Genomic DNA, 15,490 nt, shown 5'->3' with positions numbered 1-15,490 from the left:
TCGTTACTTTGGCTGTGGTGCAGTTTGTATTCGGTGGAATATTTTTCGCGCTCTCATGGATTAAGGAAGATACGGGGTAAACGTTTTTGATGTCGTCGTGACATGGAGAATCAATGAGAATAATCGATATAAGAGGTAAAGACGTCTATTGTAGAATTTGAGGAAAAGTTTAAACAGTTTTAAGATTAAGGATTGAAAGAAATAGAGCTTGAATCTCTATATCGCGCATTCTTGAATAATTAAAAGTAAACTGTCGAATTGTATGTATGTACATTCATCGAGTGCTCGATATGAGAAATGATAAATGGTACTCGATAATAAATTATAAGTGCGTATCGTTTGTAATAGAAATAAATTTGGTTTGTCTCGCTAATAAAGTGTCTTTCGTCGGAGATCTCGACGTCGAAGCCGATCGACTTTCGTCATGGCGATCATCGTCATTTTTGTCTCTCATTCGTGCGATTTCAAGAGGCTGGATGTGAGAGAAACGCGACGGGATTTCCAGAAGTGCGGAATCTCCAGAGACGATCAAAGGTAAGGTTACACAATTAATTGGCACTTAAGTGCGGTGCAAGTGCGTGAGCCATCGCCCACGTTCATTTTCGTCTATTCACTGTTTAATACCCGGCGAAATGAAATAAACCCGGCCGGACGGGATAAAACAGTGCAGCGCTGTGAAGAGTCAGTTTTCCCGACGTGGGTAAATAAATAGACGGGCCGATGAATAACGCGCAGACGCTCCTTTGAAACAATAAAACGCGGAAGGAAAACTGTACACAACGAGCTATCTGCAGAGCAGTTCCAGCGTTTCGACGAAACGATCTCACTTCGTCGGGACGATTTCTGATCCGGAGATTTTTCGCTCGGAGATTTTTCTCTCATTTTCGACCGCGCTATTCGACACGCGAGCGCATTTCACGCGATCATTGTCAAGGGATCTACGTACAGGGTGTGTCAGAATAAAAGGTATCTGGAGCGTGGTAGGGCTGGGCGCTGGGGCGCACCCATGATAAGTAAAGTATACACCTCTCTCCAATCATCATCATCATATATTCGATTCACGCGTTGGACGCGCATCAGTGATTCGACGCTCTTCTTATGGCTATACCGATCGTGCTGTGGACTGAATTAATTGCGTAGCGTCCGACGACAATTAGAACCTTCGGGTTTCTTCGGAATGACGCGGTACTACGTGACAGAACAATTAACGTTTTCGTAACGGACGATCGACGTCCGGCGCGTCGTTGACGGATTATCGCTTATAAACGTGTCAGGAGACGAGATATGCGGGCGACCGGAAAATCAAGCGTTGAAAATCCGTTTAACCCAGAAAACCAGGGCGAGCGAAAGTTCATATTTGGAGCGTCCTTGTGGACGTCGCTGGTGGCAGGACTTTCAGGATCAATAAGGTCTTTCGTTCAGCCGACGAATTATCGAACAAAATCACCCAAACTTAAGCGAATCCTGTCGCTGGCGTGGTGGATATGCGACTGTGATACTATTTTCGTACATAATGGCGTAGAATACACTTACAATACTCGATTTTAATCGACAATCCAAAATCTTCAGATGACGTAGAGTCAATTGTTTGATTCTTTGATTGACTCGTGCAATTCAAAACTCATAAAGATGTATGTAATATTGGAAACTAGAGTCGAAATTTGAACGGCATTCGCGGCTATCCACTTTAAACTTGCCGAAGAATCTACCGTTGAAATTAAGGTCGCGTTACGAAACGTTCGGTGCATGTCGATGAATGTCACGACACTAGGAAAACATTGCAGAGTCGGAACTTTATGTATGAAAACTCGGTTAGAGACGACCTTAACCGAGCGAGAAGCAGAGAGAATCAATAGACTAAAATAATAGGAACGACACCACCAAACTGTCACCGCAACATCAATCTTCTCTTTAACGAATGTCTCTGCATCAACCTATTTCCAAATAAGTTTTGAAATTTCATCTATCGGAGTTGACAACAAACAATTGCACGCTGTGTTGAGAATTTCCGCTAGAATTTATTTTGTTCCAAGGGCAAAGAGGAGCTTCAGTATTTAAAGACATTTATTTTTCACTACTTTATGGATATTCGCTCCATCTGATTTGTGTAGAGACATTTTTTAAAATAACTTATAATAACTTACAATAACTTATAATAACTATTCTATTATAATATCTAATGGACTATTCAATTTTGCACGGTTTCATGAAATTAAATGGAACACACCGTTAACGAGACAAAGAAAGCACAGCCGCAGGAACGACGACGTTCTCGCGGCTCTCGTTTTTTTTCCTTCCTCAGGATTGGAGGCAAGGAACCTCGTCGGGATCAATAGTGTACATGAGAGGACCCTTCTTCGCCGAGCCTTCGAAGCTTCCTTACGAACTCACCTTCATAAAGCGACGCACACGCACCGCAAATCCCTGTTCCCGTAAGGGCCAGGTGTGTCGCGTAAATAATGTGCGTGCACGTGTGAATGTGCGCACACGTGTATTTCAACGCGTGTGTAATCGTCGGCAAGTACTTGTTCGCTACCTACCGTTCACTGTATTCGTAGGTAAGCACGGTCAATAGGCTGAAAGGTGCGTACACGTGTGCGTATGTCGCGACAGCTTCTGCAACAAAACGTTGATCAATACAAGATGACCTACACACTTATCTTTGTCTTTTAACGTTGGAATATTTTCTTGACGCAACTTTAAATAGGAAGTTTCACAGAAGTTAGATTGTGTACGTGATTTTTTCATCCATCTCGTAGATCTTTTTTCGATAAAAACGCACGAAGGTTTCTCCCGTGGCTTTGTTTATTTAGCGGACGTTTATTCTTGCAGACATGACGCAATAAACGTAAAAGTATCTTGCTGTGAAATAAAATCTCAATTTTCTTTTCACACATGAGAATTACAGTTCAATTCATTACAGGATTATTGGTTTTGTGCAGAAAAATTGCAGAATTAGAAACGCGACTGAGCTGCGCAAACTGCTCACTGCTCGCAGACTAAACAAGTAACTTAACGAAATAATGCTATTATCTTAAACGTTATTAATAAGATGTATAAGCAAAATACGTATCCTCCGCGCAGTGGAACGCTGCCATTAAACTCTCGTTCGCGAAACCATGTTGAATTTGCAACACAAGACGGCCAGCTTCCTCGTTTACGTTATTTCGTGCGCACAATGAGATGCGCTATTTCGGTAACACCGTACGTGCTCTCGTTCGCTTCTTTGCTGCAAATCATCCCGCGAACCTATGCTGTTAGAGTAACCTAATGGACTCCCGTAACATACGGAGACACTCAAATCTGAGTCCGTCCAATTCGCTATTTTATGACAGGCAAACAGCGTCTTGCTAACACAAGATACTATTCTGCAACAGCAGAAAGCAAACTAATAAAGAACCACATATTATCCCACGAAATAAGGTGACGCGAAAATTTTCATTACCTCCTCACCAACCGTGTCTCGCTTCTCTCTTCTCGCGTTGCTTTCAATAAAACTTCCATTATGAAGTTTATCTAATTTTATAGCGCAATAATTTTTCAATAAACTGAACTGTGACTCGTGGAAAGAAAATTAAGGTTTTGAGGAAATAAGGAGTACATTTTTCCGTTTATTGTATCGCGTATATAAAAATAACTGCTAAATTCGTGTAAAATCGTCCTTATGTCTGTTTTCCACGTACGTTTGAAATGTTAGGATTACGGAAATTGTAAGTAACTCGCGTGTCGCTGCTCCGCAAATTTTGTAAATATCCCAACACTACTTCGTGGTTACATATGCGACATCGCGAGTGCACCAACTTCTCAATGTCAGCTGTGGCGTTGTGTAGCAGAGGCGGCAGCGGTGCGGCGAGCATCCGAAGGTGGTGTGTGGTGAAGCGGCTTAAATAGTGTTTTCAGCCCTCGACCCGCAGTTCAACGCGGCCCGCAGCCTTCGACGGTCGTCTGTTCATCCGTCCGTCCGTCCGTCGGGCTTTTCCGCTGCCGCCGGCTTTTCGCGATTTTCGCGATTCGATGTGTGTCAGGTAACACGCACACGTACGTTCGCGAGCACACCTGTCCGATTTTCGCGCGCACTCCTTCGACTAGCGATTCGCGGCGAAATAAAAGGAGAAAAAATTCGAGAACAGTGCGACGAGAGTGAGTCGTGTTTGCGAGCGATCGAATTGTTGTGCGAATGGATTGTAGTTCGGATTCGTCGAGGTGCATTCGAAAAGTGATATTTCGGAGCGATGCGACGTGATTGTGAGAGTTGGGACTCTCGCTGAAAATCGCACGGTGAAATGCTGGTAAGAGACTACGAGTTCTGCTTCCTCAACGCAGCTATTTGTCACTCGAGTATCAGTAACGGTTGCTTTCACAACGGGTCAAGTGAACTTTAAAATAAATGATAACAGAAATATATGCTTTAATTCGCCGCTCTGACATACGATCGTACAATACGACAGGAATCGCGCTACTTCTCGTATCATTTTCTGATATTCAAACGACCCAGTCTAGAAAATGATAAAGGCTGTCGATTGAATAATTTGATATTATAGTTAAATATTCGACCAAGAGGTGATAATAATAATAAATTACTACTTGAAAACTTATGCCGAATCATGAGAGAGGATTAATTAATTTTGATTTTTAATTACAGTTTTTTGTTTACGATAAGAAATTGTAAGATGCCTTCAAGTACGAAGGTTTTTAGATTTTCTGTACATATTATCATGTGAATTTTATTGTGTTTACTGTCTCACCGATTTGTTTCCGAAAACTCTACGATTATCTCATGCGCTTCTAATTTTCGACACGATATTACGAAAGTAAATACGCCTTCTTTTTAATTATCATAGAGAATCGTGTGTGCAATTGACTGCTTGCAATTTCTCACACTGTGACCCATTAAAACTAGCAGGCGCCTTTTCGCGATGTACCCCTCTATCTAATCTCTGAGATATCGTGGCACTTTGAAACGTATGGCTCTTCCGTCCCGTTTCACGTTTATTATCTCTTAAGAAACGTTGGTTAACTGCGCGACGTAACTTCTAAAAGCGGGCAAAACGCGTCCTGTACTTCGTTAACGCGTCAAGTGCCCTTAATTACGTTTAACGCCATTTCGAGCACTCTCGCCGAGCACTTTCACACACGACGTAATAAAAACGGCAGCTCGGCAAACGACGATAGACAACGACAGGAAGAGACAACAACGGGATGTCACCTTGATCTCAGAGGGCAAGAAGCATTCGCGTTTCGCGCCGCCCGCCCTTAATTGGCTCTAATTAATGACCATCGTCATCAGGCCCGTGACTCATCACGCGTGCAACTCGAGTAGAATTCTAGCATTATCGCCCTTTTACGCTGTACTGCGCGCTCGTTCAGATACTCACGACACACTGTTACTGTTTACTGTTAGACATTTCAATAACGTTTTTCTCGACGACTTGAGAAATTACATCTCAGTGAAATTAAATCTACTTCCGTAAGGGAGCAATTAGTCTTTTAGATACCTTTCCGAAAGAACTGCGTGAACAAGAAAGAGAAATTAAGCTGAGATATGAATAACGAAATAATAATTTAAAAGTATAGACACAGGGTGTGCCAGACTCTCCTTCGCAATTTTAGTGAGAACGTAGAATGGATCGAGGCGAACACAAAGTCCTGTATCGCTTTGCGATACTCGCGATAAAGCGAGCGATAGATCGCAACGGCGACGACCACAGTGTTGTGGCGATCGTTCTTGCGGTGGTGTTTGTTTGGGCGATAAAATTTGCGCGGGATCGTTTCGATCGTTTCTGAATCCGCTCGGTGTTCGTTCTTGGCGTCGTAAAACATTTGTTTCGCAGTTTCGGTCTCGTGAACAGGACGACTCGTCGGCAGGAAAAAGAGAGGGTAGCGCGCCGAATTAAGTCGCGACTGACGGGGGATGAATCATCCCCCGGAATGAGGCGAATCGACCGATCGATATCAGAGACCCCTCGCACACACACTACCGGTACGTTTCCGTGCGCGGTCTTGAATATTAAAACAGTATCGATCCGCGTACCAGGAACCAGATGCAAGGATCAATTATGTGAGTTACGTGAGATGGATCGCTGAAACGCGATCGAATCGAATGTGTTACTCGCTTTAATGCATTTCTAAGTGCGACGCGATGACATCGAGCCGGAGGACCTCAGGCCCATATTAACAATTATTATTTGAAACTTGTTCTCCCCTCCCTCCACGTGAAGTACTCTCCTAGATAGTACAGAGAATGCAAAAAGGATTCAGTCGTATCCTGATCATGAGTTCATTTTTAAATTCAAAAAGAATTCTTCTCACTGAATTAAACTCTGAAGAATTCTTTTTGCATCTGAAAATGAACTCAGAATTGGTGACATACGACTGAATTGTTTTTGAATTCTCTGTTCTATCTGGGCTGATATAAACTTACAAGTGAACCTACCCAAAAGGTACATTCCAATTTCTTTCTAATTTGGCACAAATGTAGAAGTACAAAAAATATTTAGGTTATATTTTTTCATTTTGGTCCACTTTGAGTCTCACGGGCAGTTTATAGCTTTTTAATGTTCTCACTCCTATCATCAACAAGTACAACGAAAATACATAAGAAATAAAATTGAATATAAGATATAGTTAAATAATTTTTACAAAATCGGCATAGCTGAAACACGAACCATTCTAAATTTCTTTAGCCGAGATTCCAACCGAAATATTTCAAATCTGTGCTAAAATAATAAAAAATGGTTCGAATCTCAGCCTAACCGAGAAATTACTTGTATAAATAATTTTTTTTAACTCTTTACATGTTTTGTTTAAACATTTTATTATTTATATAAATAATTTTACAAATTTGACTTTATATTCATAATCAGCAAACCAAAAACGCCTATATCTTGTATTCAATTTTATTTCTTATACATTTTTGTTGCACTTGTTGAGACGAGTAAGAACGTTAAAAAACTATAAACTGTCCATGAAACTCAAAGTGGGCCAAAATGACAAAATATGACCTGAATATTTTTTATACTTCTACATTTGTGCCAAATTAGAAAGAAATCGGAGTGTAACTTTTGAGTAGGTTTACTTGTTAAAGTTGGATTTTTTATTTGAATTATAATATATGCTACACTGCACTTCCGGGGTCCAGTTCTCAACAGTGCGTGAATGAGATGCGCATGCGAAAATTTATAGTATACGTAACGTGAACTATAGGATTTTTGTACGCGCATCTCATTCGCATGACGTTGAGAATCACCACCCTGATCGCGATGCAGTTGAAAAATTCACATCTAACTCTAAAGTAACATCTGAATACCTGAGGCAAGTTTCAAGAGTGACGATTATTAATACAGACCTTAGACACCTCAAAAACGCTTCTGAATTAATCGCATTCTTACGGTCGCGTGAAACCAGCCTCGGATAAATGCACTTCATACTTAATCAGATAGACATTGATCTCGACACGTTATATAATCCCTATCATGTGGACAATATTGTCGCGCTCCGTCCTCTACGACGGTATCTTCCGTACACTTCCGGTTGCGACAGTCGTTTTATCGCACTCCCAACTGAGATTCTGGCCGTCAGAGGAGCGTATGTTGAGCTCACAATTTACTCTGTTGATCTCGTCTCAGAGTCATTTCTCTCGGGGCGCACCGTCAAAAAATAGACATATTCGGCTCTTTCGTCTAAATGCAAGCACATACTTATTGTTATCTTACAAGTACGTAATTATTATCTTATAAAATAATATTGGGACAGTTAAAAAATTCCCTTCAATTTTGTAGACAATTTAAAATCTGTTACATTCAATAAAAATTAATTGTTCCTTAGCTAAAGAAATCGCACGTTGCTGACCATTTTTCTGTACGACTATCGTAGTGGATATACCGTCGAAAATCGAACCGAGCTTTTCGGCTGATATTGTACGTACTTCACTACTGTCGCTAGTCACAGAATATCTCAAGTTGCTTCGAATTTTTTTTAACAACTCGACTTTTTACATTAAAAAAGGGCCAATAAGAATCAAGCATTACTATCCGTTTAATTTTTACTGGTCCTTTTTTAATATAATTGATTTTTAATCTCATAGCCCTCTACTATTCTCTACATCACTTTTGAACTCGATTTTTTCTAACATCCTCCCGTTTCGGCAGAGATCATTTCGTCTGAGATCAGAAGTCAACGTGAGAGTCGACGATCGGGATTGAAAAGGAAGCGGATCCTCATCGAAGATGAGAAAGGAGGCGCTAGCATGATCAACACCGGCGTGATTGGTATCCTGACGCTTTTACTGACTTTCGGTCGCTTCGAGGCGATTACTGTCGTGAACCATCATCCTGACGATGAGTATGTCCTTGAGCACGAAGTCCTTCGCGAGGATGCGCTCGCCGAAGCGAAGAAACTGGAGATATATCCCGGTAAGCTGCGCTGCAGAGTGTCGTATTTTTGTTATATTTCTATGATGAGATATATTACAGGATATTACTCTGTTGTTACAATAAAATAAATGAAATATAATAAATGTGAGAAAGCGTACACGTAACAATATGAAGAATCCAGTGACGTATTATATAATCAAGTGGATGACTAAAAAATATTCTTATGTTTTGATTGGATTTTCGCGGCGATTACAGTTGAATTTAGAAACTGAAAAATATACGAAAAGTTTATAGAAGAGTGTCTATATACGTGTGGTTATATTTTTCGCTAAATATTGTAATACGAAGCACCACACATTTCTATGTAAGATTTACGTGTGCGAGGAACACGAAAAAGACAACGTTATCGTGTTAGATGCTTATTTCGATATTCGTTATCGATATTTTTGGAGTTTGTTATTCAATTTCAGCATCTTTGTTATCCAATTTTGGCATCTTCTTAAAAGAAAATTGCGGCAAGAAAGAGTTGAAATAATAAGCGTTTCGAAATAAAAATTTTGGATTAAGCATTGTTTTCTGTACGACTATCGTAGTGGATATACCGTCGAAAGTCAAACAAACATTACACATTAACATTTTTACATTTTTACATTAAAATTACACATTAACACATTAACATTTTTACATTTTAAAATTCACATTCACATATATATACACACACACACACACACGTATAAGATAAAATACAGAAATTCCCGTAACGTGGATGCCAGATATATCACAATACGCGCGGTGACTACTTTTAGGAACTTGGAATCGATATCTCTTTAATATCGCTATCGTCGGGTATTATCCTCAATGTTCTGGATTAGGAAACATCGATGCCACACTTATCGAACAAATAGCCTTTACCATCAGAAACGAGCGCGGGAGGGGACGATCGTGCGCGTTACGACATATCCCGTGTATCTCGATCGCGTTCTTGGTGCGGGTCTTTCCAATCTAACCCAGATGCTAAAAGCGTCGCGTTAAACTGACGCTCTTGTTCGACTCCTATACGGCCGGTCTATAAAGCTTCTTTAAGGTACACACCGAAATGTATTTATCTTGCCGCCAAGAATAGCCACCCCTTTGATCCATCTAGCCAACAACGTACGATTGATGTCTCGAATTTTTGTTCTGCCAATCGCACCCTAGCCGGCATGGGCGAGAGAGGTACGCATGTTGAGAACGCACTGTTTTGGTGGCCATATATTGTCCCGGAAAATAAAAATCTTAAAATTCAGAAATTGGGACAATTTTGCGGAAAATCACAATAAAATTGAAATACCAAGAAAGATATCTTGAAAATACAAATTTTTCGAGATACAATCGTTGTGAAGGAGAAACTACTCGCTACTTCTTAGAAATAAAGTACATAAATGTACTATTCTCGGTATTCAGATTTCGATATTACGACTTTTCAGAAGATCGCATTACTTTTTAAATTTCGGGACAAGGCATGTCCATCGAGGTGTCTCCACTTACAAGTTTCCTAGTCTTCTTGCTCGTTGTTATTTCGTTATTATTATTACATATAAACGGCGCAGCTTAGCCGATCGAATCGAGAGCTCGATGCGTCACGCGTCTACCTTGGAGCGCATGAAAATCCGATTTTCCGGTCGGCTGCCGCGGCTTTTTCGATCGACTTTTCTTCGCGCCAGACGGTTTCAGCACGCTCCTTTCCACACGAACACGAAGTGGAAGTGTGCATGCAAGAATGCCCCATTGCACTTGCACGTTACATCGAGACGTTGCTTACATCGACGTTGCGACAAGCAGATACTGTCCACGTGGCTCTCATTACACGCGATTACGATAATTCCAAACGAACGAGGAAGTCGATGATTACCGCCGATAATATCGTTCACGTCGAGACTGCGAATTCTCGAGCGTGGTCGCGCTCGGTTCGGATTTCATTAATTTAATCGTCGCCTCGGTCAAATGTCACGCGAGGCACACATTATTAAGGAGTTGATCCCGTGGTATGTTGCGCATAAATGAAGGTCCCGATTATCCGAATGGCCGATAACGTAGGTAATTAGCGTTTTTAATTAAGAGAATTGCCGGTTATCGTCGCGCGTATGTTAATTTTCATTCAATAAATTAATTCCGCATGGCCCGGTCAAATGTCGTCAGCGCTAAATGACACTGCGATACACTCGCCAATTGTTGCGCGCATCCACAATGCGCCGATAAGACTTCGATAACCCGAGACTAGTCCGAGAAAGCCGGCGATTAGCGATTCACGGTCACCGCGCAGCGTATTTCCGACTGATGTGATTTAATTAACGGCTAATTTCCCCTTTGCCGCCGTGATGCATCGCGGAGGATGCAACATGTGCGTCGCTTATCGTGCGCGCCGCAGATTTAGAACGGTCTAATGAGGAGGCTCTTCCGATCGTACGCACGAAGACAAAAGTTATACAATGTTTCGCGATCGATGTTGATACGACGGTGCACCCGCTCGTATCGCGCGCGTCCGCGACACGCTTTCAGAGGGCGATTACGTAAAGCGACGAGAGAGACGCTAATTAACGTAAATTGCAAATGCGCCTTCGACGCGACTGTCATGAATTTTGATCGCCGAGCTTTCGAGGTTAATGAAATATAATTCTCGATTAATAAGGAGGCGCGTTCGCGCCTGTCTCCGGCAATTCTCGCAGAGCAGAACGTCTCGCTTGTACAGCCGATTGCGACACGGTTCGTGCGGAGAGAACGCTGAGAATGTCCAAATACGCTTGCCACCATGAAATTTCAATGTTATTTTTCGCCTATGCACACGAAAGGGTTGCGGAGACCATAATGCTCTGCAAACGATGCACCGGTCTTCCTTATTGCCGTGCGTGTTTGAGCGATGCTTTCAGTGACGCGTGGCGCAACTAAACCCTACAGGTCTCCCAGCCATAATAGTTGTTCCGCGGATCACAACAGAGAACAGCGACATATTTCTTCACTTGAGGCAACTGCATACATAAGGATGTGCTAACCGAACATTACGTATCGTAAGAATCGCGGCTGTGAGAACTGAATTGTAGCTGTGAGATGGGCATGCAACAACAGCAACTTTTAATGTCATCGTATCTATTTGACTCGAAACCACATAAGCTTTCCCTCTGACCATGGAATATGTGGATGTAGCAACCGTAGTAGTTTTCTTCATGTTCAAACACAATCAAGTTGAGAGCTCATTTCAAGTGATCAAAATTGAGAATCACCGACGGAGGTCGGTTTGTATGCGTAGTAATAATATAATAATAAATACTACAATTACCGTGCAAAAATCCATCAGTAACAACTTTTGATTTGGTAAAGTTTGAAATTCCAACTTTATCGTGTTTAAACCGACCTGTACCAAGTATAATTGTATCTTTGGTTCACTAGAGCGAAAATGATAATATAGCGGGCTGTTTCTAGCGCGATTTATGTTCTGAGCTCTCCTCTTCTTTTTGTAAGTTTCTCTTTTCCGATCTTCGATTATCCCCGCTAATCGTTTTTCATGCTTTCAGGACCTATTCCGGGATGCAAACCGTGCATCAATTCAGAGATGACTTACTGCGCGGATGGGAGCGTCATCAACGATCACTGCTGCTGCGAGGGAAGCACCAACAGTAGGTATCGCGAGCTTTACGTAAGCGGAAAGAACGAAAGATCCCAATAAAATTAAGCGTCCGTAACGGCGCTGCGTGAGAGGCCATCGGAGCGGCTCGATCCGATCTGAGGATCGGCAATAACGAGCCGCTCGAAAATAACAGCAGGAATTGGCTTAACCTTCCCGACGACGGAAGTCGCGGCGTTTGTCGTTCTCGTCCTTCGCAAGGCGTGCGGGCGTGCAGAGAAGTCGCATGAAAAACGATCCTGCCGGCGAATTCGTGCGTAAACGATCGGCCGTGACAAGCCGTGATTGTGTAACGCTTCACGGAAATTTAGAGCAACGGCAATGACAGCGCGGATCACCGTAATTTCTGCGATTTGCACAATGCCATCGCGAGTCGCGCAATTCCGCGTAACCGCAATTATTTTCAGCCGATGCGCTACGTGCCGTTACGGCTCTCCTCACTGCGCGTTCATCCTCGTGTAAACGACAGTTCGATAAACATTGATGGTCACGTTAAACAATTACTCGCAGAGATTGCACACGTAGAGGCGCATTCAAGTAAATTGTTTCAATTGTTTTCATAAGTTTGTAGATCTGCAAATCTGTCATAAGTTGAGTCACGAGCGTCAGATTTACTCAAAATACATTTCGTATCCTAGTAAGTTGGCGCTTCAATCGGGAATATTAAATTAAAGCAAAAATTCGGTTTCCTTACCGCTACTCTCTAAATCTCGCAGACTGAAATCTCCATCATCCAAAAGTCATGACATCACCGAACATTGATCGTCCTTCTCGTTGGTTGGATGCAGAAAAAGAACGTTTGATGACGTTTTCTCCAGCTGAACGGAAGGGCAGTCACCTGTTCAGGAAATCATCGCTCGTCGTAATGAGTTATCCTTGTCTTCCACACGCGCGTTAATGCTCTCTTGTCGCGCGACTTGTATCTACCAGGTGATTCACGTGTGAGCCGTTGAACGGGTCGTTTAAACATTCCGCGCGTTTCTCCAACTCCTCGTGGGACTATCGTTCATCGACCCGTCGTCGTTTACCCTTTACTCGAGTTTCTAATCAGTGCGTCTGAATGTTACTCGTGCGACGTTACAGAAGAATATATATTATATTTGTCGCAATATTCTCAACATAATTTTAGGTTTTCGCGGTGCTGTCCGATACTTTGCTTGTTCTTCGGGTTTGGACCGCGTCTTCGTTGGTTCCGACATTTCCTGAACATTTCAATTCACTTACTCAGGAAGCAGGTCTGTAATCTGTTTCAGGTCACCCTACTCTTTGAAGAAGTAAATTGAAATATTCACGAAACGTCGGAACTAAACACAAGGAAGGCGCAACCCGAAAAACCAGCAAAACATTCCCAACATAATAGTTCTTAGCGTAGTAACTCGACTGGATACACTGATGCGCACCAGTGCGTACCTAAGACCGGTATCACAGTCCGTTCTTATACTCGAGATTGTTTTAAATTCGCTACTCTGATTGCTTCGTAGCCAATGAAACGATTTATGCAGCATCTGAAGATGAACTCAAAACGCGATTTCAGACATATGAAAGAAGATTATAAATACAGCATAAATATAGGAATAAATTGTGATAGCAGCCTTTAGTGTGCCTTGATGTGTACTGACGATCGAATTCGTTTCGTGAATTAATCTGTCGTAGGATCCAGGATAGGAGAGGATAATGAGGCTCGTTCCTTATTCAAGTCCGACTCCTCAACCGAATCCTCAACCGAATCCTCGCAGTCGTTGCATTTCGCACGCGCGCGTAGATTCTCGCCGATGCACGAAGTCGCATTGCTGCACGCAGCGGCAACGCGCGCGGAATATCCGAGCGTCGCGATTCACCTTTCAGTCGCGTCCGTGAATCGTCGGTTCGTTCATCCTGCGCTCTTTTCTAATAGCTTGTGATAAATCCGATAGCGCGCCGGAAACATCCGATATCTCGTTACGTCGGATTAATCGTCGTGCCGCGTTTGAAACCGGTTAATTATCGCGATGCGCTACGTTCGACGTACTCCGCCGCGTGGACATGCTCTTAAATATTGCGATAGCTTGAAATATACGCACGACTTTTAACACGCTGGCAGCTTTACACCCCGACGAAAATGCCAACCAGACTTTTCACGATTCTCCATCACGATGTTGCACGCGAGCACCGTTAATCAATAATTAACCGGGTCTGGTATCTCTGTTCTTGTCCGGAAATTGTAATTCGCTACTTATAGCGACGCGTGATAATAGTTTCAATTTGTGACAAGCATCGAGAATGTCTAGGCTCTCCCGTGCGATATGGAAGTTTAAAATAAAACACAAATGTTCTTTTGAAATACGAAAATGATCAAAGTCATTGCCAATTAAAGTTGCAATTCGAATCAAAGGCTGTTACATTCCAAAAACTCGATAAGTATGAGCTAAAGTACCTGCGCTTTCGCCAATCGCGACTCCTCGTTTACATATTATCTGTCTATTGTTTCAGAAGTGTTCCCCTTCGTCGAGCACACCTGTCGCGTGGGACCAGAGGAATGCAAAGTGCATGCTGGAAACTGCGCGGAATACACGAGACTGCGGGAATGCTGTTGCCATTCGTATCTGGCCTCCGTCTGTAAGCGTCGAAACTCTGCCGCGAGATAGGGCAGAAAGAAGTTACATAATTACATATTCTCTCTTTATAGTCACAGCTGTATAGTTATATTACGAAGCGCGCAGCAATTACGTTACGAAATGCGATTCACGAGCAACCTCGAGACGACACACTTTTCGTAGATACACATGTTCCGATAATTTCCATACAATCGCGCGTCCGTGAAAGAGGAAAAAAAGGAAGGAAGAAACTTTATCTCTTCTCGTTTAGATTAGAAAAGCGCTCCGCTATCGAAGAAAAAAGATCTCACGAAATAATTTTGCGTAATGCTGATAAGAGCGAGTTATTTTCGTCACTCTCGCGAGAGCGAATTTTCTTCAACTGTTCCGAATTATCGAGTCTTATCGCGAGCTAGAAATATAACGCTATATTGATATTTATAAGTCACTCGGGCGTTGTATATGTAAAAGTACACGCTGACAAATCACTCGATCCGCTCCAGCTATGCCGCTCCAATTGCAAGCCCCTTATCACACGCGGAGTTGTCTTCTTTTAAAAGAGTCATTACTGTTCAATGTATGCATATAATAACATCACACGAGACAGAATTGAACAAGATATCGTTATCGTCTGTCTGCGTTATCTTGTTTATTCCCGTTTTGTGGTACAGGGTTAATTAAATTTGGCTACAATATTCTACTTTGCGCTTCCACGAACTCGACTTTGTTTTTTTTCTTTTTTGGCAAAAAGAGGCGAACTTTTGATGATCGTAACCGTCGTGTGATTTAGATAAAAATTGTTTTTATATTGTTATAAGAAACAAAGAGAGAGAGAGAGAGAGAGAGAGAGAGAGAGAGAGAGAGAGAGAGAGAGAGAGAGAGAGAGA

The 15,490-nt window shown here is 42.2% G+C and overlaps 1 protein-coding gene across 7 annotated transcripts in view; it reads left to right on the top strand.

Moving 5' to 3' along the window:
- Positions 1–18: 18 nt before the first annotated feature.
- Positions 19–15,490, top strand: part of LOC116853927 — a 17,794-nt gene continuing 2,322 nt past the window's right edge. Inside the window, exons 1-5 of one of the 7 annotated variants that reach the window (XM_032835295.1) lie at positions 19–135; positions 379–534; positions 8,148–8,411; positions 11,921–12,022; positions 14,500–14,625. In XM_032835295.1, coding sequence (XP_032691186.1) covers positions 8,246–8,411; positions 11,921–12,022; positions 14,500–14,625 — 394 coding nt within the window. In that variant the 5' untranslated portion in view covers positions 19–135; positions 379–534; positions 8,148–8,245. Of the gene's footprint in view, positions 136–370; positions 535–775; positions 967–3,678; positions 4,290–7,064; positions 7,715–7,806; positions 7,917–8,147; positions 8,412–11,920; positions 12,023–14,499; positions 14,626–15,490 lie in introns of those variants that run through there. The other 6 variants (XM_032835293.1, XM_032835297.1, XM_032835298.1 and 3 more) reach the window with 6 other exon arrangements.

This window comes from Odontomachus brunneus, unplaced genomic scaffold (assembly GCF_010583005.1).
Source record: "Odontomachus brunneus isolate Ranch 3 - 2012 unplaced genomic scaffold, Obru_v1 Obru_scaffold_007, whole genome shotgun sequence".
Classification (NCBI taxonomy): domain Eukaryota; kingdom Metazoa; phylum Arthropoda; class Insecta; order Hymenoptera; family Formicidae; genus Odontomachus; species Odontomachus brunneus.
Note: the sequence above shows the minus strand (reverse complement) of the source record. Positions and strands in the feature narration are given on the sequence as shown.